This window comes from Bubalus kerabau, chromosome 14 (assembly GCF_029407905.1).
Source record: "Bubalus kerabau isolate K-KA32 ecotype Philippines breed swamp buffalo chromosome 14, PCC_UOA_SB_1v2, whole genome shotgun sequence".
Classification (NCBI taxonomy): Eukaryota; Metazoa; Chordata; class Mammalia; order Artiodactyla; family Bovidae; genus Bubalus; species Bubalus kerabau.
Window position 1 is genome coordinate 3,236,592 of NC_073637.1, and position 23,431 is coordinate 3,260,022.

The following is a 23,431-nucleotide window of genomic DNA, read 5'->3' on the forward strand; positions in this document are numbered from 1 at the left end:
AATAAAATATTTGCAGTTCGAGGTTCAATGTCCATCTAATTGCCATGATAAAAAAATCAGTACAGGCAACCAATGTCTAGATTGATAAATATACACGGTTGAAAGGAACGTGAATCACTTGATAGTGCAAAGTGTGCAAACACTGTGAATGCTATGGGGTGTGTGAGGAGCTCTGAAGCCACAGCCTGCAGCAGGAAGATGTGACAGTCTGCACTCCTTTCAGTGTTGAGGCTTTTAAGCCTCACCTCTCACTCTTCCCTTTGCCCCACATCTGGATAAGCGGATGAGAAGGCCCAGGTGCTCCCTCCAAGTCCCTGCCTGCAGGTGGGAATACCCTGGCTTACCTTCTGACCACCATCAAACCCCAATCCTGTCTCCTTTGCCTGCTTTTTCAAGCCATTTTCAGCGGGCTGCCTTGCCGCCCCCAGAAAAGCCTCCTCATGTAAGTAGTAAATGTTTTGCTACATTCTTGGTGTGTGTATGGCACCATAAGTCCACATTGCAATCAAATCTGGGGTGGGATCTATCCCGTCCTGCAGCGTGATTGCCATAGAAGAATCAAGAGTAACGATCGTCCTCGCTACTACTAGCTGCGCTTCCTTATGCTGGACCAACTGCCTGCGAAGGATATAGTCAGTCATCTGTCTCCTCTCACCTGAGCAGCACGTCCGCTGCTCCAAACCTCCTTATACCTGGAAGCAGGACTTTTCCAACACCGGCTGGTCACAACCACAAACCTTCCTGGTATCTGGACCAGGTGCCTCTTTCTTTTACTTTTTCTTTCTTTTCTTTTCCTCCCTCCCTCCCTTCTTTCCTGACAGAGTTGTGCCAGCGCCAAGCCCAGATCCTGGGAGGCAGACGTGCGCGTGTGACAAGCAGGCCCTCTGGCATCGGCCAGGCAGTGGAGAAGGTGCGGACCGTCCTAGGAACGGGAGGGTGCTAAAGTCTGCTCTCCATAGAGTCTCCAGGAAAGCTTACTCAAGTTGACTCCGAAGTACATTCAGACCCACGGAACTAGAACTTCAGCTGCAACAGCCCGTGATCTCTGCGTTCAGCAAGCGTCGCAGGTGTCCCAGGGCCGGAGCCCGAGGAGGCGGGGCGTGGGGCGGGGCCGAGGGCCGCAGTGGGCGGAGCCTGTGGAGACAAAGCGGGGCGGGACCGAGCGGGGAGCTTCGGGGAGCGGAGCGGACCCGGAGCTACAGCCTCGCCGCAGGCGGGCGGGATAGGGTGTGAGCCGGATTCTCCCGTCTGCCTGTGCGACGCCCACCCAGCTACCCTGCTCTATTATGGTTGACCAGCGCGCCCGGGTGCTCACCTTAACGCAGAGCCTCTGCGTCCTCGCGAGGCCTCTGTCCCGGCCGGCTTGCGAGCTGGAGCCGCTGCAGGGCTGGGGCTGGGTCCGGAGCCCCAGGCCCGCCGCCGTCCCCAGCCTTCACTCCTGTCTGCAGGCTGCCCTGCCTCCGCCGCTGCCCTCGCCGCGGGGGAACGGGGAGCCGGCATGGCGGGCAGCCCCCCTGCCGCCTGGCCCCAGGTGAGCGCGCCTGACCCCGGGACCTGGGCTCCTCGCCTCCCAGAAGATCTTTCCTCGGAGCCCGCTTCACCTGGGACCCTGAGTCCCAGGTCCTCTCCAGGACGGGGCCTCACAGGGGCTTCCCTTGCCCCTCCGCGTTGTTCCCCAGGGCGTTCCGGAGGCTGCGGAAGGACACTCATCAGGAAAGGCGGTACTGAGCAGGTTGGGGTATGGATAGGTTGGGTTGACGGTTGTCATTACGGGTTCCCTGGCAAGCAGGGCACCTTGAGATGGAGTCCAGGGGTCCCACATGCCTGCTGGTGAGCCATCTGCTTCCTCTGCCTTGAATCCTGATGTGCTGACTCCATGGGCAGAACCAGTGTTGTTTCAGGGCCTCCTGACTTTTGGGGACGTGGCTGTGCACTTCACCCAGGAAGAAGGGGCGCGTCTGGACGCTGGGCAGAGGACCCTGTATAGAGACGTGATGCTGGAGACTTACAGGAACCTGGTCTCTCTGGGTGAGGTGATTCAGCCGCAGCCCTTCACTCCTCCCCACCCCCAGCCCTACTCAGAGCTAAGGTGGGATCCCGGAGGGGCCAGGCTGGTTGTGACTCTGGGACCAGAGGTGGGACATTCTGCTCCCAGGTGACAGGTGGGGTTTCTGGACCCATCCCGGGGGCAGGGCCTCTGCCAGCACTTTGCTGCCTGGAGACTAGAGGTGTCCAGGTCTCTCACAGAGGCAGGCCTCTGTTGAGTTCTCATCCCTGCCCTGCTCCCCACCCAACTCAACCTCCTGGGGAGACTCCATGTTTCAGAGCCTGCATCGTAGGGCCAGCTAACCCCCAAGTCCCAGACTGCCTCTGGAGTGGGAAGCCAAGCGTGCCCTAGCACTTCACCCGTTTCCTCTCTCCTCTGGGGCAGGAGTTCCAGGATCCAAGCCAGATCTGATCTCCCAACTGGAGCAAGGAAGGGAGCCCTGGGGCTCAGACCTGCTGGGGGCCCAGGAAGCAGAGACTGCGGGAAATGCCATCATGGGTGAGTGAGGGGAGCCACAGGCCTCCGGTTGTTCAGTATTTGCACTCACCATACACAGCCAGTGTTGTGAACAGCCGGATAGAAAGACAGTCACACAGTCATAAAGTGCACTTTTGTTGGCTTGTCCCTTGGTGTCCTTACCCAGGCACATGGACACCCATCAGTTGAAAACAGGCAGCCAGTTAGCGGTGAAGGGGTAAAGACTGTGATTGTTGCCCTTCCCCTTCATTGAAGATTGAGGACAATTTTCTGGGAGTCCAGCACCGTGCCAGATGCTTAACAAATTGTGCCTCACTTTCTCCCCCAACAGCCCCATGGGATGAGTTATCAGTTAGAACCCTCAGTTACAAGGAACTGAAAACCCAACCAAACCAGCCAGAGCTGGGGGGAGGCTCTTGGCTCAAGTTGTGAAAATTGGGGCTGGTTCTCAGCATCGTGGGTCTCAGGTTCCAAATAACGCCCTTGGCATAAGTTTGAGATCCAGAACACTTAACATCAGTCAAGCCAGACATCCCACCTCCCAGAACTGCTGCTGGCCACGGGTAGCAGTGGCCCCTGGTGACCTTGGCACGATCTGGAAGTGTCTGCCCACCTACCCTTAAACAGGAACATCTGTTCTCACAGCATCACTTCTGACACCAAATATAGGGAGCTCCTCATACCACCCAGTTCTTCACCTCTCTGCACACCCACTGGGTGTCCTGCAGTCCAGCTCTGACACCTCATCCCTGCACTGGACGCCTGTGGACGTCTGAGCAGCAAGGGCATCATCCCAGAAACCCTTCCTGAGGGTCAGTTCCAGTCCTTTGGGTTTCCTGAGTGTAGAGCCTTAGAGTTTCAGGTATAGATGGGTATTTGGAAGGCAGTAATTTTTGGAAGCAGGCAAGAGAAAGCAGGAAGAGAGAGAGGAGAGAAAAGTCAGTAGAGAGCTGCCACTGCCAGCGTGTAGAGCACCACAGCTCCAGGACCATGACCACTGAGAGGTTGCAGGAGGCATCTGGGATTGTCCATGAGAGTGAGGGAGGGGGACACTTGTCCTTGGTCCCTGCCCCCGGGGCGGTACCTGTCTGCAGCCTGGGCTGGAAGTGCAGACCTCGGCTAAGACAGAGGCATGCGTGTCCCAGAGGATGCTGGCAGGCGGAGCTCTCAGAGCTGTCTGCTGCAGCAGGGCCAGAATCCCAGGGAGGCGGGGGCTTGGTGTACGGTGCTTGTAGCGTCAGCTACAGACTTCAACTAGAAAAAGGTGGCAAGAAAAAGTTGGGACATGTGAGGGGAAGGTCCATGAAAGAGGTGGGCACATGCGCACAGCCAGTGAGCCTGGACTCACCCTTGAGACACCTCGTGGAGAGGGCCAGCAGGTGGTTGATACTTGCAGGCACAGAGTGGGGGCCCAGGTGGACCTTCTCAAACAGGGTAACACGTGGGCCCTTTCTCTGTTTCAGATTCCACCCAGGGGTCTTTGTGTAAACATGTGACTGCAAGGGTGAAAATGACTCTAGCTGCAGAGCCTCCAGGAGGAGCATCTGGAAGCTTCTTCGGGGGTGAGCCTCCAAAAGCAGTCTGCAAAGAAGCTGCTCTGCAGGAGGGCAGGCTAGGGAGCCTGGAGAACTTCCTTATCAAGGAGAGACCATCACATGGAACCTTCTGGACCATCTCCAAAGGAGAAGGGGCCCAGAAAGGCGGTAAATGGGGACCCGAGCTTTTCTGTAGCCGCGAGACAAACGCTAAAGGGCAGGCAGCCCACACGTGTGAAACGTGCGCCAAGACCTTCCGATACCTCTCGCGTCTGGTGAGACACCGGGCCACGCACAGCGGCGAGAAGCCGCACGCGTGCGGGGAGTGCGGCCGCGCGTTCAGCCAGCGCTCGCACCTGGTGCAGCACCGCAGCGCGCACGCTGGCCAGAAGCCGCACACCTGCGGGCAGTGCGGCCGCGCCTTCACACGTCTCTCCACGCTGCACCGCCACCAGCGCGTCCACAGTGGCGAGAAGCCTTTCGGGTGCCAGTGGTGCGGGAAGCCCTTCAGTTACAGCACTCTCCTCGCCCAGCACCAGCGGATCCACACCCGAGAGAGGCCGTTCCGGTGCTCAAAGTGCGGGAAGAGCTTCATCTGGAAGTCCAGCTTTCGGACTCATCAGAAATCGCACCTGTGCAGCCAGGCGGCGTGGATCTCTGTAAGTTAAGTAGACGCTGGCAGGGGGAGCTTAGGGCTGGCTGCTGCTGCAAGGAGGGCCCCAGAAGGATGTCCTCAGCACGTGGCGCCGCGCAGAGCGAGACCAGCACGAGGGACTGGATTGTTTCTGCACCGGAGATCGACGTGTGCATTTCAGGTCCTTCCCACAACAAGGGGTAGCCCAGGCCTGCCTGCCCCAGCCACCACGACCTGGTAGCCTGCTGGATTCAGTGTAGCTGTGAGACGTCTGTGGACAAATTGATGCTTTGAAAGTTACTATTTTCAGGTGCATCCAGATTTTATTTCTGAAATTTAAAATGTAGGTCTTCGGTTTATTTGCATCATAGGTGGGTTCTAAATGCCTTTGAAATCCAGATGGGCTACCGAACTTTTGGATAATCAATCTTCCATCACACAGCAGCCCTGAGCACCAGGAGAAGATCATGTAACTCTGGTCATTGTTTGGTCCTGGCTGGTTGTTTTCAGATGCTGATTTGTTGAGCAGGATGTGAGTGTTCCATTTTGGGCAGCTCAGCCCTTGCTGTTGGCCCTGTGGATTTGCTTGCTCAGCTTCACCCTGCTGCATGCCAGCTCTGCTTGAGTCAGGCCATATGAAACATTAAGAGCGTGCATGTCACTTGGACTGTTCTTTTTTCTAGCCAGTTCTTCCATAGAGAATATGTTTGCATAGTATGAATGTTTTCTATACAATAATAACATTAAAAATTTAAAACACATGGTGGAAATAGAGAAAACAGATATAAAAGAAGCCAGTGGTCACGAAACACAGGATATCTATAGGAAGGTTAGTTGGCAAACACTGCCCAAGCATCAGGGGGCGGGCAGGGGAAGGCTGTGCCTTTGTGACCATCCACTGAACTCTTGGCATTCCTTTCACTGTTTAGAGGCTGAGTGTCACATGTCTAGTGAAACTAAACGTGCTCAGCCATTTTCCTGTAGGCAGATTAACTTAATTACAGAAGCAATACATGATCATTTGAGGAAATGTATAGATATATAAACATAAAGTAAAACATGGGACTTCCTTGACAGTCCAGTGGTTAAGACTGCAGGCTTCCATTGTAGGGGGTATGGGTTTGATCCCTGGTCAGGGAACTAAGATCCCACATTATGTGCAGTGCAGCCAAAATAAAATAGAGAAAAATATAACCGGAAGTTTTATTTTGACTCAAAGGAACCTGGTAAACTGACAATGAAAAAGGGGGATTTGGGTGTTACCCACAGCGTTTCACCCAGACCATCTAGATTCAAAGCTGTAGCAGAAGAAAACCTTCCTGAACGAAAGGAGTGCCTGGTCTTGACACTGAAAGACCTGATCGTGAGCGAAAGAAAAAACAGAACATGAAGTTTCATGAAATGACTGGACCACAAACGCCCAGGAAAAAGAAGCTCACCAACAGGAAAAAAATAAGCTTGCCCCAGACTTTAATTAACAAAGACTGCAGCTCTTTCCATATTTATTTCCTTTATGTGGCACCATATTTTATTTATTTGACTGTGCCTTGGAGAGTGTAGGATCTTAGTTCCCTGAGCCCCCTGTAGTGGAAGTCCAGAGTCTTAACCACTGGGCTGCCAGGGAAGTCCTAGAGTCAAATTTTAAAGCTTATTTTCTTTCTTTTCCCTTTACCTCTTTCTTCCTAGGGTGTGATAGCAATAGTTAAATTCAAATTAAGTTCATTAGATGCAAAAAATATGATGGAGTCTTGTCAGAGATCAAGAAGACATGGCTCAGAAACGCTGGATGAAACAGGACACATTAATGAAGAGGCTCTGATGATGTTCCTTTGGGGGGGAGGAGGGACCAGCTTCAGAGCTATATAATAATTACATGTTGGAATGTATGGACGGAAGCTTTGAAACTGCTTTTTGAGAAAATGTACTGATGTGGATATTGAGTCGTCAATGGGTGGATTGTAATGAACATATCTTGTTTCAGCCCATCCTGAGTCCATCCCTTTCTTTCTGTAAAAGTGCCTCCCCTTCTGTTTGCAGCACTTCCCAGGATCCATTGTAGGAAGTCACAGTGGTGCTGCCAGTCTGGGTGCCTTGTTTTTCTTTTTCTTGCCCAGTCACTCAGGCCAGAACTTCCAGTACAATTTTGAGCAGAAGTGGCAAAAGTGAACATTCTTGTTTAATTTCTTACCTTTTAAGGGGAAAGCTTTTAGTTTTCATTCATTGAGTATGACATAGTTCTTCAGTCGTTCAGTTGTGTCCAACTCTTTGCGACCCCATGGACTGCAGCACATCAGGCTTCCCTGTACTTCACCATCTTCCAGAGCTTGCTCAAACTTATGTCCATCGAGTCGGTGATGCCATCCAACCATCTCATCCTCTGTCGTCCCCTTCTCCTCCTGACTTCAGTGTTTCCCAGCATCAGGGTCTTTTCCAATGAGTCGGTTCTTTGCATCAGGTGGCCAGGGTATTGGAGTTTCAGCATCAGTCCTTCCAATGAATATTCAGGAATGATTTCTTTTGGGATGTTAAAGGAGTGTGATGTTAGCTGTGGATTTTTCATAAATGCCCTTGATTAAGTTGAGGAAGTTCTCTTCTGTTCCTGGTTTGTTGAGTGTTCTTATCATGAAAGGGTGTTAGACTTTATCAAATGCTTTATCTGCCTCAGCTGAGATCATTTTTTTCTTTGTTCTATGAATGTGGTGTATTTGATTCTTTTTTTTTAATTGAACCATCCCTTGCATTGCAGAAATAAATCCCACTTAGTCATGTGTATAATCCTTTTACTATGCTGCTGGATTTAGTTTACAGTTGCTTTTATTCCAGCTCTTTACTTCCATTGATGAAAACTCTATTCACCATACTTACAGTGCCCTAGACAGAAACGCAAACTATGTATATAACAAATACATATATGTATATATAGATAGGTAGATATAGATGTATTTTGAAGGACTGACTTACATGACTGTGGGGCTGGCAAGTCTTAAGTCTGTAGGACAGGCTGGCAGGCTAGAACTCTTAGGCAGGAACTCTCCAGTCTTGAAGTAGAATGTCTTCTCCTTCAGTGAAACTTCAATTTTGCTCTTAAGGCTTCTCAACTGAATGGATGTGCTCACTCAGTTGTGTCCGGCTTTTTGCGACCCCCCAGACTGTAGCCTACCAGGCTCCTCTGTCCGTGAGATTTCCTATGCAAGAATACTGGAGTGGGTTGCCATTTCCTACTCTAGGGGATCTTCCCGACTCAGGAATCAAAACTGTGCCTCCTAAATTGGCAGGTGGATTCTTTACCACTATGCCACCTGGGAAGCCTCCTGAATGAATGAGACCCACATTATCAAGGAAAGTCTAGTTTTCTTCAAGTCACCTGATCTAAGATGCTACTGTCTATGAAGTATCTTCACTGGCAGCATCTAGATTTGTGTGTGAATCACTGCGTGCTACAGCCTCGCCAAGTTGACACATAACCAGTTGACACCAACCATCACCAGGCCTTGTACCTAACTTCCTCCCTTAGCTTGCCTAGCCAATGAAGCAGGAATCCTCTTAATTCTTCCAACTTGATGTTGCTTCAGTCAGTAAACTTCTGAGTCCTTATTACCTGAACTACAGCAGTGGCCCCCAAGCGATCTCCTGCTATTAATAATCTCGTGAAATGTGTTTGTCATTTTAATGTATTTATTAAAGTATATTTTTATATAGTGTCCCGAATGCAGTAACTGTTGCAGTTGCTTCTCACAAATGCAGTTTTTACCCTAGGAAAGCACCGAGCAGCTGCAGCTCCTCCGTTTTCAGAATATTCTTTGGCCCTGCCGCTACTCCTCCGTCCAGAGCTTGCGGGGGCTTTCGGAGATACGCAGCCTCGCGTCCTCTCCCACCGCCCCAACGCCGGCACCATCTGGGTTAGAGGCTAGCAGTGATCGGCCTAGGGGAGGCGGAGCCGACGGGAACTACATTTCCCAGGCTACTGCGCGGCCCTGGACTTCATGTCCCAGCAGCGCCCGGGGCGGCCCTCGAGGACTCCACTTCCCAGAGTGCCCCGGGAGGGCCGACCTGGTCCTGCCCACTCCACCTGGCCCCGGCGCGCGGCTGGGCACTCAGCCGGCGCCGGAAGCGACTCTGCGGGCAGGTGGGGTAAGGCGCAGGTAAGAAGGCGAGGGGCGCTGAGGGGACCTGGGGGGGGGGTGGGGCGTGGCATGGCGATCTGGGGTCTGGACCTTGGGTGCCCCGTGACAATCAGAAATGCCTGCAGGGTGCCGGGAACTGGGGGCGTGGGAGGGACCAGGAAGCACGGAAGGGGGCCCAACTGCACTGTGCGAGTGGGCTCAGAGGTGGGTCCAGGGGTGGAGGGCTTGGGAAGCGCCTGGGGAAACGTAGGAGGGGCCCGGCCGCGGTAGCGTCTACCCCAGGGCCTGCTGCTACACTGCCCGTGCCATCAGGAGCAGCAGAATGTCCGGGAAGGGCCCCCTCTGGTCCGGGCTGCCCGCCGGGCTCTGCATCGGGGAGTTCAAAGTCCTCCGGTAGCTGCCCGAGCAGATTTCCAGCCCCCAGGATAGGTTCCTACGAGGTGGTGGCGCCCTGAGGCCTGTCCATTTCTCCAGGTAGCCAGAAGCTCTGCCTGCCCAGAAGGAACCAAGCTTTCCAAGGCTAGCTGGAGTGGGCACTGGGCTGCAAACACAGGCGCCGCCCCTTCCCGCAGTCAGTAGCATATGGACTTTGGCCAGAAAGCCCCAGACCCAAGGTTGGCTGCCTCCTTTCTTGTGAGCCAGAGAGGAGCCAAATGTTCTCTTTCTTGGCCCAGTGGGGGTCAGGGTTGGGCCCGCAGGGCAGAGCCTGGTTCTCTGGGCTGAGTGGTAGGCACAGGGCTCCCTGGGGAACAGAGCTGAGAGGAGCGGATGGCTCAGGCTAGCTGGGTCTGCCTGGTCCCCAGCAGGCAGTCTCCCTGGCCTGGTGACCTCATACTGTGCCCCAGTGCTGGGGCAGTGACTCTGGGCTGGGGCAGCTCAGGGGAGTGGGGTCCTGTGGGATGGGACCAATGGCTCAGCCTCACACCATTCGGCCCTACAGGTGTAGCCACCATGGATGATCCTCGGGGGACCAGGCGGATCCTAGTGACTGGGGGCTCAGGGCTGGTGGGCAGAGCCATCCAGAAGGTGGTAGAAGATGGGGCCAAGCTGCCCGGAGAGGACTGGGTGTTTGTCTCCTCCAAGGATGCCGATCTCACGTGAGTCCGCCCATCCCTGGAGCACCCCCTACTGTGCCCTCTCCAGACTGAGTGCTCCGGGCCAGCCCTGTCCCTGGCGGGGCCTTGCATCCGGACCCTCCCTGCCAGGTGGCTGGCCTGGCCAGGGTGTGCACAGCTTTGCTCCTGGGCAAACTTCCTCCTTTCTCTTCCTGGAAGCCCACACTCTCCTACCAGCCAGGGCCTGGCCTGGCCACTTTCCCTTTTGGCAGCCCCTCCCGCCTTTGGCCCTGCCTGGCTCCTGCCCCCAGTGCCTTGAGCCAAGGCGCTCATTCCCTTGGGCTTCCAAGCAGCCCCTGATGGCCTGGCTTCTCCACAGGGATGCTGCACAGACCCGAGCGCTGTTTCAACAGGTCCAGCCCACACACGTCATCCATCTTGCTGCAATGGTGGGGGGCCTGTTCCGGAATATCAAATACAATTTGGACTTCTGGGTAAGGGAGAGCCCCAGTGAGCACTGGGAGCCAGGATCCTGGATTTTGGGGTCTTTTTGGCCAGCTTCCCAACTTCTTGTTCTGGCCTCACGAAGCTCCTGAGGGTCAGGGCTTGGCCCAGCAAGGGGGGCAGCCCCGAGGGCCCCCAGTGCCCTACACTTGGGCTGTGGGCAGAGGGGCACACAGGTAGGCTGGGGGACATTTGGCCCAATAGGGAAAGCCCAAGAGGTAAATGGGGTTTGGGTGAGCTGAGAGAAGCCAGCATTTGCCGTGTGACCCTGCCCCACCTGCTTCTTGCCTCCTGGGCCTCCAGATGCCCCTGCTCCCAGGAGGTCCAGCTGCACTGAGCCTGGGGTGCACCCTGGGTTGTTGAGGTGTAAGCTGGGCTCTCCCAGGGCCCTGCCCCTGCCAGGCTTTGCCCCTGAGGGCTGTCCCTGTCTCTGCCACTGGCCTTGGTGTGGTTCAGCCCTGCTTTGGGCCTGGGATGGTGGAAGCTTAGACCAGATTCTGCACGGGGCGTCTGTCCTCCTCGTCTCAGTGACAGCCTTCCCAGGAGGCTGCCTGACCACCACCTCTCCCCTCTCCCCAGACCACCCAAATGCCCCGGCCAGCTCATGTCCTCGGAGAGGGAAGTGAGGCCCGAGGAGGGATGTGGCTGGCCAAGGCTTCACTGCTACTGAGCAGTAGAGCCAGGGGTGAGCTCCTGGGTTAGGGGTGTGGAAGGGCCCCATCTTCCCTTCCTGCCTCAGGGCCAGATTGGGCCCCCTGGGCTCCTGCACCACCTCAGCAGCCCCAGAGGGTGGGGCTCAGCCCTGAGTTTGGGGTGTAGCCCTCTCCTCCGAGGTCCTCCCGCAGCCTCAGGGGAGGCAGGCCTAGATCCTCCTGCAGTCCTGGGGGTGGGCCCTAGGAGTAGTTGGAACTCAGGCTCAGATGCGGCCTCCAGGGTGCTTCCCACTTCAGTCCCTGGAGGAGCAGGTGAGGCTTTGGACCGTGCCTGGAGGGGTCTGATCCCTGCTTCCCACCGCCCCCACCCCCTCCGCCCCGCAGAGGAAAAACGTACACATCAATGATAATGTGCTACACTCGGCCTTCGAGGTGGGCGTGCACAAGGTGGTCTCCTGCCTGTCCACTTGCATCTTCCCAGACAAGACCACCTACCCTATCGATGAGACCATGGTGAGGGGAGGAGCCTGGGCAGGGTGGGGCCTGGCCTGGGGGCGGGGTTGAGAAGCAGCGGGTCCTCTGCTCCCCCAGATTCACAACGGGCCGCCGCACAGCAGCAATTTTGGCTACTCTTACGCCAAGAGGATGATCGACGTGCAGAACAGGTCCTCCTCCTGCGCCCCCTGGGCGGAGACCAGTCAAGGCTGGGGAAGGGGGCCCGGGTGCCCCGCGGTGGGTGGGCCCAGGGGGCAGCCCGGCAGGGCTCCCAGACCTCGGCTGGGGTGTGGGACTCGGGGTGGGGCGGGCCAGTGGCCCCAGGGTGAGGGCCAGAGGGGACGCTGTGCTGCCGCAGGGCCTACTTCCAGCAGCATGGCTGCACCTTCACCGCTGTCATCCCCACCAACGTCTTCGGGCCCCACGACAACTTCAGTATCGAGGATGGCCACGTACTGCCTGGCCTCATCCACAAGGTGCACCTGGCCAAGAGTGAGTGCCCGCTGCCCACGGGGGCCCCTGGGGCGCAGCCCGGGGAGAGGGGACGGCTGATGCTGCCACAGCCCCTCTGACACCTGCCCTCCTGACCCACAGGCAGCGGCTCAGCCTTGACGGTGTGGGGCACGGGGAGGCCCCGGAGGCAGTTCATCTACTCACTGGTCGGTGCCGCAGAGGGGCACGGCTGTCCCCTAGAACGTCTCCTGGGGCCGCTGAGCTGGCTGTGGGCAGGCGGGAGGGAGCCTGGGAAAGGGTGGGGGTCCAGGCTGCCCCCATCCTCGCTGGGGCCCTGTAGGTTCCTGTCCCTGAGAGAGTCGCTGGGGTAGCTCTGAGCTCATCTGGAGGGAGTTGGGGCACAGCTGGCCGGCCACTGCCCAAAGGGAGGGACCTGGGCTGGAGAGGGGACGTGCGCCTGTGGGCTGTCACTGGTGGCCTCTGACCCCAGATGTCTGACCGGCAGGACCTGGCCCGGCTCTTTATCTGGGCCCTGCGGGAGTACGATGAGGTGGAGCCCATCATCCTGTCAGGTGGGCGCCCAGCAGCTCCACCCCATCCCCACCAGCCGGGCGGGACCCTGTCTGTCCCCGGAGCCGCCGAGCAGGGAGGGGGCTTCTGGGGGCCGGGCAGCGGGGGCCTGACCTGGCCTTTGGCCCCTGGCTCCCCACAGTGGGCGAGGAGGACGAGGTGTCTGTCCAGGAGGCAGCTGAGGCCGTGGTGGAGGCCATGGACTTCCACGGGGAGGTCACCGTATCTTTTGGTTGGAGGCTGGGGTGCCTCGGGCCTCCCTGCAGAAGACTGTGCCCTGGTGCCCCCATGGCACTCACCCTGGCGGCCAGGGGGTGGGGGCACTGCTGCTCTGCCCTGGAGGCTCTTCCTGGGAAAGCTGGGCCAGGCTCAAGGGCAGGTGGGTGGCAGCGGGGCTTCCCCTCGTGCTGAGGCCTTGACCAGGTGCCCAGTTTGATACAACCAAGTCAGATGGGCAGTTTAAGAAGACGGCCAGTAATGCCAAGCTGCGGGCCTACCTGCCTGACTTCCGGTTCACGCCCTTCAAGCAGGGTGAGCCTCCCACCCTGTTCCTCAGGGCCTTCTGGCCTCTCCTGGGGGCCACCACTGCCCCTGCCCAGGCCTCAGCTTCCCCATGCCAGTTGGGGGGAACGCTCCACGGGTTTGGCCTCCGTGCCCTCACTGAAGAGGCAGGACTCCCTGGGTCCCCATCCTCCTTCCGGGGAGGTCAGGACCGCCCTGGCCCTCACCTGCCCGCTTCTGCAGCTGTGAAGGAGACCTGTGCCTGGTTCACCGACAACTACGAGCAGGCCCGGAAGTGAAGCCTGTGGCCGGAGCTGGTCCACCTTCTCCCCAGTGCCCAGCCCGCAGCGCCCAGCAGCAGCCACTCTCAGAACCTGCCAGGAGCCGGGGGCACCACCTGCCCTCCTGATGCTGGCCTCTGCTCCACTCCGTCTGCCGAGGCAGGCCTCAGTGACTGTCTGGTGGGGCCTCTGTCCACATCAGGGAAGCCAAGCCCAGCACTCTGCTCCCCAACTCCATCCCTGAGTGTCCGCTTCCAATCCCTGGGAGCCAATAAAGAGCATTTTCACAGGCCTGTGCGCCAGCCACCCCCATCCCCACCCCAGCACTGCCTCCTGAGCCCGGCCAGCCCCCAAGAGCTGCTGGGCCATGGTGACCAACTGTCCCTGGGGCAGAAGGGTGGCAGTGGGCGGAGTCACAGAGAAGTGGTGAGTGGGCAGGTGGCTGTCAGCTGGTGGGGACAAAGTGCCAGGCACCTGCAGTGGTCCCAGTGTGGTGGCCAGAGCCAGCCTCTCCACACGGCCACATGCGGGCCTGGGTAACCACACTCCCCAGGGTTCCCCTGCTTCCTCCCAGGACTTTGGGGAAAGAGGCCGGGTCTGGGTTTGGATAGGCCAGGCAGGCACAGAGGGATCTGAGAAGAGTGTCAGTCTGCTGGTTCAGGCTCCCCTGGGGCCCCAGCAGAGAGGAGCCCTACCTGGCCCTTCAGCTCCCTAGCCCTCATGTGGCAGCTTGGGTGCTGGGGCCCAGCCTGTCCTTCTCCCAAGGACAGTGACAGGTTTCATGCAGGAGTGGGCCTGGCAGGCAGGGAGGTGAGTGGCACCTTCCTCAACAGGAAGATCTAGATGGGTTGACCCACTGGCACCCTGGCCATTCAGGCAGTGCTGCGGGTGCCCAGCCTCCAGGCTGGAGCGGGACTGCCTCCCTCAGCACCCAGGCACCTTCCCTGGCTCTGGGATCCCCCTCTTCTCAGATCCCCTCTTCATGAGTGTGGAGCAGTGACTGTTGTGCCCACACAGTCATGACATCTTTTGTTTATGCTAGGCACAGTCCCGACCTCTGCGCCCCATCCGGCTGAGCACACCCTGCGTTTGTCACCACCCCATTACTCTCCCTGCTAGTGTCAGTGCCTCCCTATCTTCTCGGTCTCTGTCCAGATGGTTATTCCTCTCTGAGGCCCACCCCACCAGCCTGCTTCTCCAGAAGTTCCTCCCCTCCCTCACCCACAGGACTCAGAGCTCCAGGACCAGGTCCGCCTTCATGGTGTATCCCCTGGGTGCCAACCATTTGTTAATGAAGGGTCTGCTGGTTAAGGGAGATGGGCACCTGAGATGGCTCTTGGATCAGCCCAGTGAGAAAGGGGGCAAGAGCAGAAAGGCCCGGACGTGCCTGGGAGGACACCAACAGTGGTTGTGTGTCCTGAGCTGTCCCTTCCGGGGTGTGTGTATCATAGAGGGGCAGGTCTGCAGGTAGGGCTTTGGCTGTCCATTCTGCTGCTGTGAGGGCTTCATTCCCAGCACCAGAGCAGGGGCTTCTCACTGAAGGGACAGTGTTGAGTGAGTGAGGGACTCTCACCGTTGAAGAACTTTTTAGTTGCTAAGTCATGTCTCACTCTTTTTGTGACCCCATGGAGCCCGCGAGGCTCCTCTATCCATGGGATTTCCCAGGCAAGAATACTGGAGTGGGTTGCCATTTCCTCCTCCAGGGTATCTTGCCAACCCTGAGATTGAACCTGCATCTCCTGTGTTGCAGGAAGATTCTTTCCACTGAGCCACCTGGTAAGCCCACTGAAGAATTTAGAACGTGCTAAAGCAGAGTTTAAAGAAAATAACAAAACGTTTTTAAAATGCAATCTTAAAAACTGCAGTCTTAGCTTATTTTTCCTAGGTCAATCAAATTACAAGCACACCCCACACCCACCCTCCCCCTCTCAGTCTCAAATGTGCTTCCTGTCCCTAGCCACACACACTCTTCCTTAGGACCAACTAGAGAGGCCAGGTCTCTCCTGGGGGCCTAAACCTCAGGAAGGTCTCCCCTGCCTCCCTACATAGCTCCCTGAGAGGCTCTCAGAAACCAAAACCCAGGCTGGCCTGAGGAGCTTCTTTAACAGCAAAGCCGCAGACCGCTGCTCCCACGTTTCACTGGCTGCGTCAATTTTATGCTGTCACTCGGACCCACTACAACTTGGGGGAAAGCTGACCACAAGCCCGGAATAGGCAGCCCTGTCCTCCACACCCGACTGGTCACAGGCTCCAAACAGAACCAGCGCGAGCTGTTCCCACCCAGAAACCGGCCCGAGGCCGGCCGAGTCCCACTCGATAGCTCCTGATCTGTGCCAGTGCTAAGCGGGAGTCCGGATTCTGGCTGCCAGGAGTTTCATCAGAATCTGCTCAGCCGCCCCTTCCTGGAAGCTCAGCTGGCCGGTGTGTCCATCAGTGCTTTCCCATTGGCCCCGCGAGGGACCCCATCTCACAGCAGCCTCCACCCTTTCCGACCCTTCGCTTGTAAATGGACCCTCTCAAGTTGCTACTTGCGAAATTCACACACCAGTGGAGCACCCAGGTACAGCAGCCGGCCTGTGTATCAGAGGCTTTGCGCGGCGTCCCGCCCCGCCCCTCGCACCGCCCCGCCCCCCGCACGGAAACCCCGGGCGAGGGCGGAGCGTGAGGTCTCCGCAGCCAGTGGACGAGCTCAGTGAGGCCCTCGCAGCCCATTGGCGCAGCTGAGTGCGGGGGGTGGGGCGGGGCGCGGCGCGGCGGCGTGATGGCGGCGGCGGTGGAGGAGTCCGGCTGCAGGCGAGTGGGCTTCGTGGGCGCGGGCCGCATGGCGGAGGCCATCGCGCAGGGCCTCATCCAAGCAGGTGGGACGCCACGGGCGTAGGGCGCTTGGGGACCCCGGGCTCGGGGCCAGCGGGCGTCCGAGACCGGCCTGAGGTGGGAGGGGAGGGCTTACCTGTCCCGTGCCTACCTGCCCCGCGGATCCCAGAGCAGCGCGGCGCCCTAGACACAGGGGCCCCAGGGTGGAGCTCGCCAGCGGGCGTGGGCCGGGACGGCTCGCGGACTCTGCCTTTCCGGACTCTCTTTCCTCTGGGAGCGCGGCTGGAGGGGATATAGTGGAGAGGCTCAGAGCCAGCCGTCCGCACGGTAACCGCGAGGAGGTCGGAATTGGGATGCGCTGTTAGAAAGCATCACTACGAACAAAGCTAGTGGAGGTGATGGAATTCCAGTTGAGCTATTTCAAATCCTGAAAGATGACTCTGTGAAAGTGCTGCACTCAATATGCCAGCAAATTTGGAAAACTCAGCAGTGGCCACAGGACTGGAAAAGGTCAGTTGTCATTCCAATCCCCAAAAAAGGCAATGCCAAAGAATGCTCAAACTACCGCACAATTGCACTCATCTCACACGCTAGTGAAGTAACGCTCAAAATTCTCCAAGCCAGGCTTCAGCAGTATGTGAACCGTGAACTTCCAGATGTTCAAGCTGGTTTTAGAAAAGGCAGAGGAACCAGAGATCAAATTGCCAACATCCGCTGGATCATGGAAAAAGCAAGAGAGTTCCAGAAAAACATCTATTTCTGCTTTATTGACTATGCCAAAGGCTTTGACTGTGTGGATCACAATAAACTGTGGAAAATTCTTAGAGATGGGAATACCAGACCACCTTACCTGCCTCTTGAGAAATCTATATGAAAGAGTTAGAACTGGACATGGAACAACAGACTGGTTCCGAATAGGAAAAGGAGTACATCAGGGTTGTATATTGTCACCCTGCTTATTTAATTTATATGCAGAGTACATCATGAGAAACGCTGGGCTGGAAGAAGCACAAGCTGGAATCAAGATTGCCGGGAGAAATATCAATAACCTCAGATATGCAGATGACACCACCCTTATGGCAGAAAGTGAAGAGGAACTAAAAAGCCTCTTGATGAAAGTGAAAGAGGAGAGTGAAAAAGTTGGCTTAAAGCTCAGCATTCAGAAAACTAAGATCATGGCATCTGGCCCCATCACTTCATGGGAAATAGATGGAGAAACAATGGAAACAGTGACAGACTTTATTTTTTGGGGCTCCAGAATCACTGCAGATGGTGATTGCAGCCAGGAAATTAGAAGACACTCCTTGGAAGGAACGTAACCTAGATAGCATATTAAAAAGCAGAGATATTACTTTGCCAACAAAGGTCCATCTAGTCAAGGCTATGGTTTTTCCAGTGGTCATTTATGGATGTGAGAGTTGAACTGTGAAGAAAGCTGAGCGCCGAAGAATTGATGCTTTTGAACTGTGGTGCTGGAGAAAACTCTTGAGATTCCCTTGGACTGCAAGGAGATCCAACCAGTCCATCCTAAAGGAGACCAGTCCTGGGTGTTCATTGGAAGGACTGATGCTGAGGCTGAAACTCCAATACTTTGGCCACCTCATATGAAGAGTTGACTCATTGGAAAAGACCCTTATGCTGGGAGGGATTGGGGGCAGGAGGAGAAGGGGACGACAGAGATGGCTGGATGGCATCACCGAATCGATGCACGTGAGTTTGGGTGAACTCCGGGAGTTGGTGATGGACAGGGAGGCCTGGTGTGCTGCGATTCATGGGGTCACAAAGAGTCGGACACGACTGAGCTACTGAACTGAACTGAACTGAACTGTGAGTGCATCAGTTCAGTTGTGTCTGACTCTTTGCAACCCCGTGGACTGCAGCACACCAGGCTTCCCTGTCTATCACCAACTCCCGGAGCTTTCTCAAACTCATGTCCATCGAGTCGGTGATGCCATCCAACCATCTCACCCTCTGTCGTCCCCTTCTCCCACCTTCAATCTTTCCCAGCGTCAGGGTCTTTCCCATTGAGTCAGTTCTTCGTTATCAGGTGGCCAAAATATTGGAGTTTCAGCCTCAGCATCAGTCCTTCCAATGAATATTCAGGACTGATTTCCTTTAGGATGGACTGGTTTAATCTCCTTGCAGTCCAGGGGACTCTCAAGAGTCTTCTCCAACACCACAGTTCGAAAACATCACTTTTTGGGCACTCAGCTTTCTTTTTAGCCCGACCCTCACATCCATACATGACTACTGGAAAAACCATAGCTTTGACTAGATGGACCTTTGTTGGGAAAGTAATGTCTCTGCGTTTTAATATGCTGTCTAGGTTGGTCATAGCTTTTCTTTCAGACAACAAATGTCTTTTAATTTTATGGCTGCAGTCACCATATGCAGTGATTTTGGAGCCCAAGAAAATAAAGTCTGTCACTGTTTCCATTGTTTCTCCATCTATTTGCCATGAAGTGATGGGACCAGATGCCATGATCTTCATTTTCTGAATGTTGAGTTTTAAGCCAACTTTTTCACTCTCCTCTTTCACTTTCATCAAGAGGCTTTTTAGTTCTTCTTTGCTTTTTGCTCTAAAGGTGGTGTCATCTGCATATCTGAGGTTATTGGTATTTCTCCCGGCAATCTTGATTCCAGTTTGTGCTTCTTCCAGCCCAGTGTTTCTCATGATGTACTCTGCATATAAGTTAAATAAGCAGGGTGACAATATACAGCCTTGACGTACTCCTTTTCCTATTTGGAACCAGTCTGTTGTTCCATGTCCAGTTTTAACTGTTGCTTCTTCACCTGCATACAGATTTCTCAGGAGGCAGGTCAGGTGTTCTGGTATTGCACTATGAGTGCATAAAGTAACATATACGCCAAGTTTGGAAGATTCAGCACACAAACAGAAAGTAATGTATCTTAGTAATTTTTAATATTGATTACCTGTTGGAAGGATACATTTTGGCTACCTTAGGTTAAATTAAATGTATTATAATTAAACTTGTTATTTCCTGATTGTTTAATATGACTACTAGAAGTTGTAAAGTGACATATATGGGTTGAGCGATGTTTCTCTTGGACGTCCTAGCTTAGAGTGAGATCTTGTGCCTCTGTCAAGTTGTGCCCGCTCTGAGCCTACAACTCTTTTGATTTGTTTGCCAGCGGCACTCTTGGCGTCCGGCACTGCACATCTGGAGCCAGATCATCTTCTATCCTTCATATTGTAGGGTGTTTAGCTCCCTTCCGTGGCTTCTTCCCATGAGAGGTCAGTAACATCCCCAGATGTGAGAGCCAAAACGTCCCCAGACCCTGCCAGTGTTGGGGGCAGGCAAAATCATTGGTTGAGAAGATCATGGCATCTGGTCCCATCACTTCATGGCAAAAGGATGGGGAAACAATGGAAACAATGACAGACTTTATTTTTGGGGGCTCCAGAATCACAGCAGATGGTGACTGCAGCCATGAAATTAAAAGACGCTTACTCCTTGGGAGAAAAGTTATGACCAACCTAGACAGCATATTAAAACACAGAGACACTACTTTCCCAACAAAGGTCGATGTAGTCAAAGCTATGGTTTTTCCAGTAGTCGTATATGGATGTGAGAGTTGGACTATAAAGAGAGTTGAGCACCAAAGAATGGATGCTTTTGAACTGTGGTTTTGGAGAAGACTCTTCAGAGTCCCTTGGACTGCAAGGAGATCTAACCTGTCCATCCTAAAGGAAATTAGTCCTGAATATTCATTGGAAGGACTGATGCTAAAGCTGAAACTGCAATACTTTGGCCACCTGATGTGAAGAACCTCCTTGGAAAAGACCCTGATGCTGGGAAAGATTGAAGGCAGGAGGAGAAGGGGATGACAGAAGATGAGATGGTTGGATGGCATCACCGACTCGATGGACATGAGTTTGAGCAAGGCCCAGGAGTTGGTGATGGACAGGGAAGCCTGGCCTGCTGCAGTCCATGGGGTTGCAGAGTCGGACGTGACTAAGCTACTGAGATGAACTACAGCAGGAATGGTGGTGCTGTCCTGATCGTGCTCCACAGTATTTAGGGTCTTTATGTGGTGATTATGGACTAGCTTTTTGCCTTTAGCGGTATGTCAAGGTCTAGAGAGATGAAAATCATCAGAAAGCAGTTTATTGCAGGCCTCAGTTGTTTACTTGTGAAACTTGGAGTGTTACCTGCTACCCCCAGCTCCATAGAGTTCGTGTTGACACAGTGCAGGCAACGCACGGTGGCTGCCACCATCTGTCCAGGTTGTGGGGTGCATTTCTGCCTTCTTGTTAGACCTTGTAGAAATCTGACCTGTAGAGTATTCTGCCAACCAGGCATTCTCTGCTTGGATGTCCCAGCACAGACACACCCATAAACACACCCTCTTCCCAGGGTTCACCCTCACCCCACACCCTCCCTTCCTGGGCCTCCGTACCCACCATGCCCCCTCCCCAGCCTTCCCATTCCCAGAGGCAGCAGTCCCTGGGATCCGTGTCCTCACAAGACAAGGCGAACTCCTGGTCCCTGTGTCCAGCAACGCGTCTGGACTCGGCGGCAGCAGCAGGTAGGTGGCGATGACTGCCGGGTAGAATCAAGTGAGGCTGGTGGTCTGGTCTGGTCCCGGCCGAGTGGAGCTGCCCCGCTGAGCTCCTGGCTTCCTCAAGAGGCTCAGGATGGCCCAGGTGTAGCTGAGCCTCAGAGACTTGCAGACCTGGCTGGCTCACTCCACCACCCCGCCTTCCTCACTGACACCCCGGCTCTTCTTTGCCTTTCCCTCCAGGAAAAGTGGAAGCTGAGCACGTGCTGGCCAGCGCGCCCTCCGACAGGAACCTCTGCCGTTTCCGGGTGAGCCGGGCAGCTCCCAGGTGGCTCTTGGCTCTTGTCCCTCAGACACTCCTTGGGGCCAGGGAAGTGCTGATTACTTGGTTAAAGTTTTGAGATGGCCTGGGCTGGGGAAGGGGAGGTCAAAGGCCAGAAGGAATGTCAAGGTCATGGAGCACCAGGGTGGGGTAAAGGGGTGTGCATGCTGGGTGGGCAGGAACGTCATGGGCACTCACGGGCTCAGAGGGCTTGAGGCTGTGCTGCCGTGAGGGCCCACCTGAGGTCGGGTCCTGAGCAGGGACAGGTGGTTTGGCCCCTGGGAGTAGAGCCGTCCACAGCGGGGGCCGGTGGCGGGGCTGCAGTCTGGAGAATGCCCACTGACAGTCCTGGCCCTGGCATCCCTGCTGCAGGCCATGGGCTGCCAGACCACCCACTCCAACCTGGAGGTGCTGCATAGCTGCTCCCTCGTCTTCTTTGCCACCAAGCCCCACATCCTGCCGGCCGTGCTGGTGGAGGTTGCTCCTGCCGTCACTGCTGAGCACATCTTGGTGTCTGTGGCCGCCGGGGTGTCCCTAAGCACCCTGGAGAAGGTGAGCGGCCCTTGAAGGTGCGGTGGGGCTGAGATGCTGATCCCAAGCTGGGCTCTGCTGACCAGACTCGACTTCCCACCCCAGCCATCCCAGACCGGCTGTAGCCAAGGCCTGGCCCTTCCGGAAGCCAGCATGGGTGGGTTGGGGAGCAGAGTCTCTCCGCCGGCTGGCAGAGGCCTCACTGACCGCAGCCTCTCTCTGGCAGCTGCTGCCCCCGATGGCTCGGGTGCTCAGGGTCTCACCCAACCTGCCCTGCATCGTCCAGGAGGGTGCCATGGTGATGGCGCGGGGCTGCTGCGCTGGGAGCTATGAGGCCCAGCTCCTGCGGTCCCTGCTGGAGGCCTGTGGGCAGTGCGAGGAGGTGCCCGAGGCCCAGGTGGACGTCCATACCGGCCTCAGCGGCAGCGGCGTAGCCTTTGTGAGTGTGGTGGGCAGCCCTCCCTCCACAAAGTGGGGCTTTTCCAAGCCCCAGCAATAGCCCCTGCCCCCAGGGATCCGCCTGTGGTCCTCAGCTGCCCCTGTGTGCCCACCCCCTGTCAGTGCCTTCCTGGGCATTTGAGGCCGGCCCCTTGGCAGACCACTGGGCTCTGGCCTTGGCTCTGGTGGCTGGTGCCCTGGGCCTTGTTCTAAAGGTGCCCAGCCTTCTTTAGGCTGGGTGCCGAGTCCCAGGGAGGGCTAGCTTTGACTCCCGTCCCACCCCCACTGCTACAGGTGTGTGCCTTCTCCGAGGCCTTGGCCGAAGGTGCCATCAAAATGGGCATGCCCAGTGGCCTGGCCCACCGCATTGCTGCCCAGACCCTGCTGGTGAGACCCTGCTGCATGGCCCGGGGAGTGTGTGGAAGGGGAGGGTCAGCATGGGGAGGCAGCCAGCCAGCCTGTGCTGAGACGGGGTGCTGGGGGGGTGAGCTGCAGACGGGCTGCCAGCACCGCCCCTTCCCCCTTAACCCCAATGCCTCTACCCAGGGGACGGCCAAGGTGCTTCTACAGAAGGGGCAGCACCCAGCTCAGCTGCGGACTGACGTGTGCACGCCGGGCGGCACCACCATCTACGGGCTCCATGTGCTGGAGCAAGGCGGGCTGCGGGCCACGGCCATGAGCGCCGTGGAGGCTGCCACCTGCCGGGCCAGGGAGCTCAGCAGGAACCCCTCCCCCGTGGTGGCTCAGGTCCCCTCTGTCCTGCAAGCCCTGCAGGGAGAAGGGGCCCTGGCCCACAGGGAACACAGCAGAGTGTGGCCCGTTCCTAGACCCTAAGCTCCTGGCAAGGGCAGGGAAAGCTGGCCCTGATGACCCTTCCCTGGGTCAGGAGCCCTGGAGGGTCCTGTGGCCTGGCCTCTGCAGGATTTGGTTCTGAACATGTCCGTGAAGGGACCAACAGGCCAGGAAAGCCAGAAACGTGGAGCCTTTGTTGGGGGACTGCCCCATCCCATGCAGGCCCAAGTGCTGGAGCCCCTTCCTGCCACCTGCCAGCTGCGGGGCATCTGTGAACAGGGCTGATGCACCACCGGCCGCCTGCACTCTGCCGCCTGGCCTCAAGCCCCTCCCTAAGTTCCAGCCTCAGTGTCCCACTGGCCCTCAGCCAGGCACTGCTTGTCTGACCCCAGCCCTTGTACTAGTTAGAAGAGTCAGCCAGAGTCCATTTCTTCACCTTTTTTTTTAAACCTTTAAAATGGAAATAAAGATGTGTCCTATAGCATGGAGTGATCAATGTTTCACTGGAGGTGGATAAAATGAAATCCCTGTGCCTGGAAGGCCATCAGCAAGGCCCTGGGCTCAGACTTGAGCAGGTGGTGCAGACGGGGCTCCCCTCCGTTTCCCATCACCCCCCCTCAGCAATGTGTCTGCCAACAAAGTCCCTGGGCCCAGGCTGGAGCCCTGCCCTGAGGTGGTCAG

At 56.2% G+C, this 23,431-nt stretch overlaps 3 protein-coding genes across 8 annotated transcripts; all 3 read left to right on the forward strand.

Moving 5' to 3' along the window:
* The first annotated feature begins 1,180 nt into the window (after positions 1-1,180).
* LOC129626511 (zinc finger protein 485-like) lies at positions 1,181-5,463 on the forward strand. 2 transcript variants are annotated; one of them, XM_055545615.1, is made up of 4 exons: positions 1,181-1,732; positions 1,902-2,028; positions 2,432-2,545; positions 3,988-5,463. In XM_055545615.1, the coding sequence occupies exons 1-4, from the start codon at positions 1,499-1,501 to the stop codon at positions 4,725-4,727; spliced, it is 1,215 nt and encodes a 404-aa protein (XP_055401590.1). In that variant the 5' UTR covers positions 1,181-1,498; the 3' UTR covers positions 4,728-5,463. The 2 variants fall into 2 exon arrangements, with proteins under 2 accessions (XP_055401590.1, XP_055401591.1); XM_055545616.1 differs by having other exon boundaries at positions 1,181-1,531.
* Positions 5,464-8,716: 3,253 nt separating this feature from the next.
* Positions 8,717-13,619, forward strand: GFUS (GDP-L-fucose synthase). Of its 4 annotated transcripts, none has more exons than XM_055545623.1 (11): positions 8,717-8,835; positions 9,758-9,914; positions 10,252-10,366; positions 11,414-11,542; positions 11,621-11,694; positions 11,883-12,016; positions 12,119-12,183; positions 12,483-12,549; positions 12,690-12,769; positions 12,979-13,078; positions 13,292-13,619. In XM_055545623.1, exons 2-11 carry the CDS (start codon positions 9,769-9,771, stop codon positions 13,345-13,347), a joined length of 966 nt encoding a protein of 321 aa, XP_055401598.1. In that variant the 5' UTR covers positions 8,717-8,835; positions 9,758-9,768; the 3' UTR covers positions 13,348-13,619. The 4 variants fall into 4 exon arrangements, with proteins under 4 accessions (XP_055401598.1, XP_055401600.1, XP_055401601.1 ...); XM_055545624.1 differs by having other exon boundaries at positions 8,743-8,834; positions 9,749-9,914; XM_055545625.1 differs by lacking the exon at positions 11,414-11,542.
* A 2,447-nt stretch (positions 13,620-16,066) lies between these two features.
* Positions 16,067-23,231, forward strand: PYCR3 (pyrroline-5-carboxylate reductase 3). Of its 2 annotated transcripts, none has more exons than XM_055545628.1 (6): positions 16,067-16,187; positions 20,911-20,975; positions 21,362-21,541; positions 21,747-21,959; positions 22,253-22,345; positions 22,505-23,231. In XM_055545628.1, exons 1-6 carry the CDS (start codon positions 16,091-16,093, stop codon positions 22,790-22,792), a joined length of 936 nt encoding a protein of 311 aa, XP_055401603.1. In that variant the 5' UTR covers positions 16,067-16,090; the 3' UTR covers positions 22,793-23,231. The 2 variants fall into 2 exon arrangements, with proteins under 2 accessions (XP_055401603.1, XP_055401602.1); XM_055545627.1 differs by lacking the exon at positions 16,067-16,187 and adding an exon at positions 20,556-20,694.
* Positions 23,232-23,431: the final 200 nt, after the last annotated feature.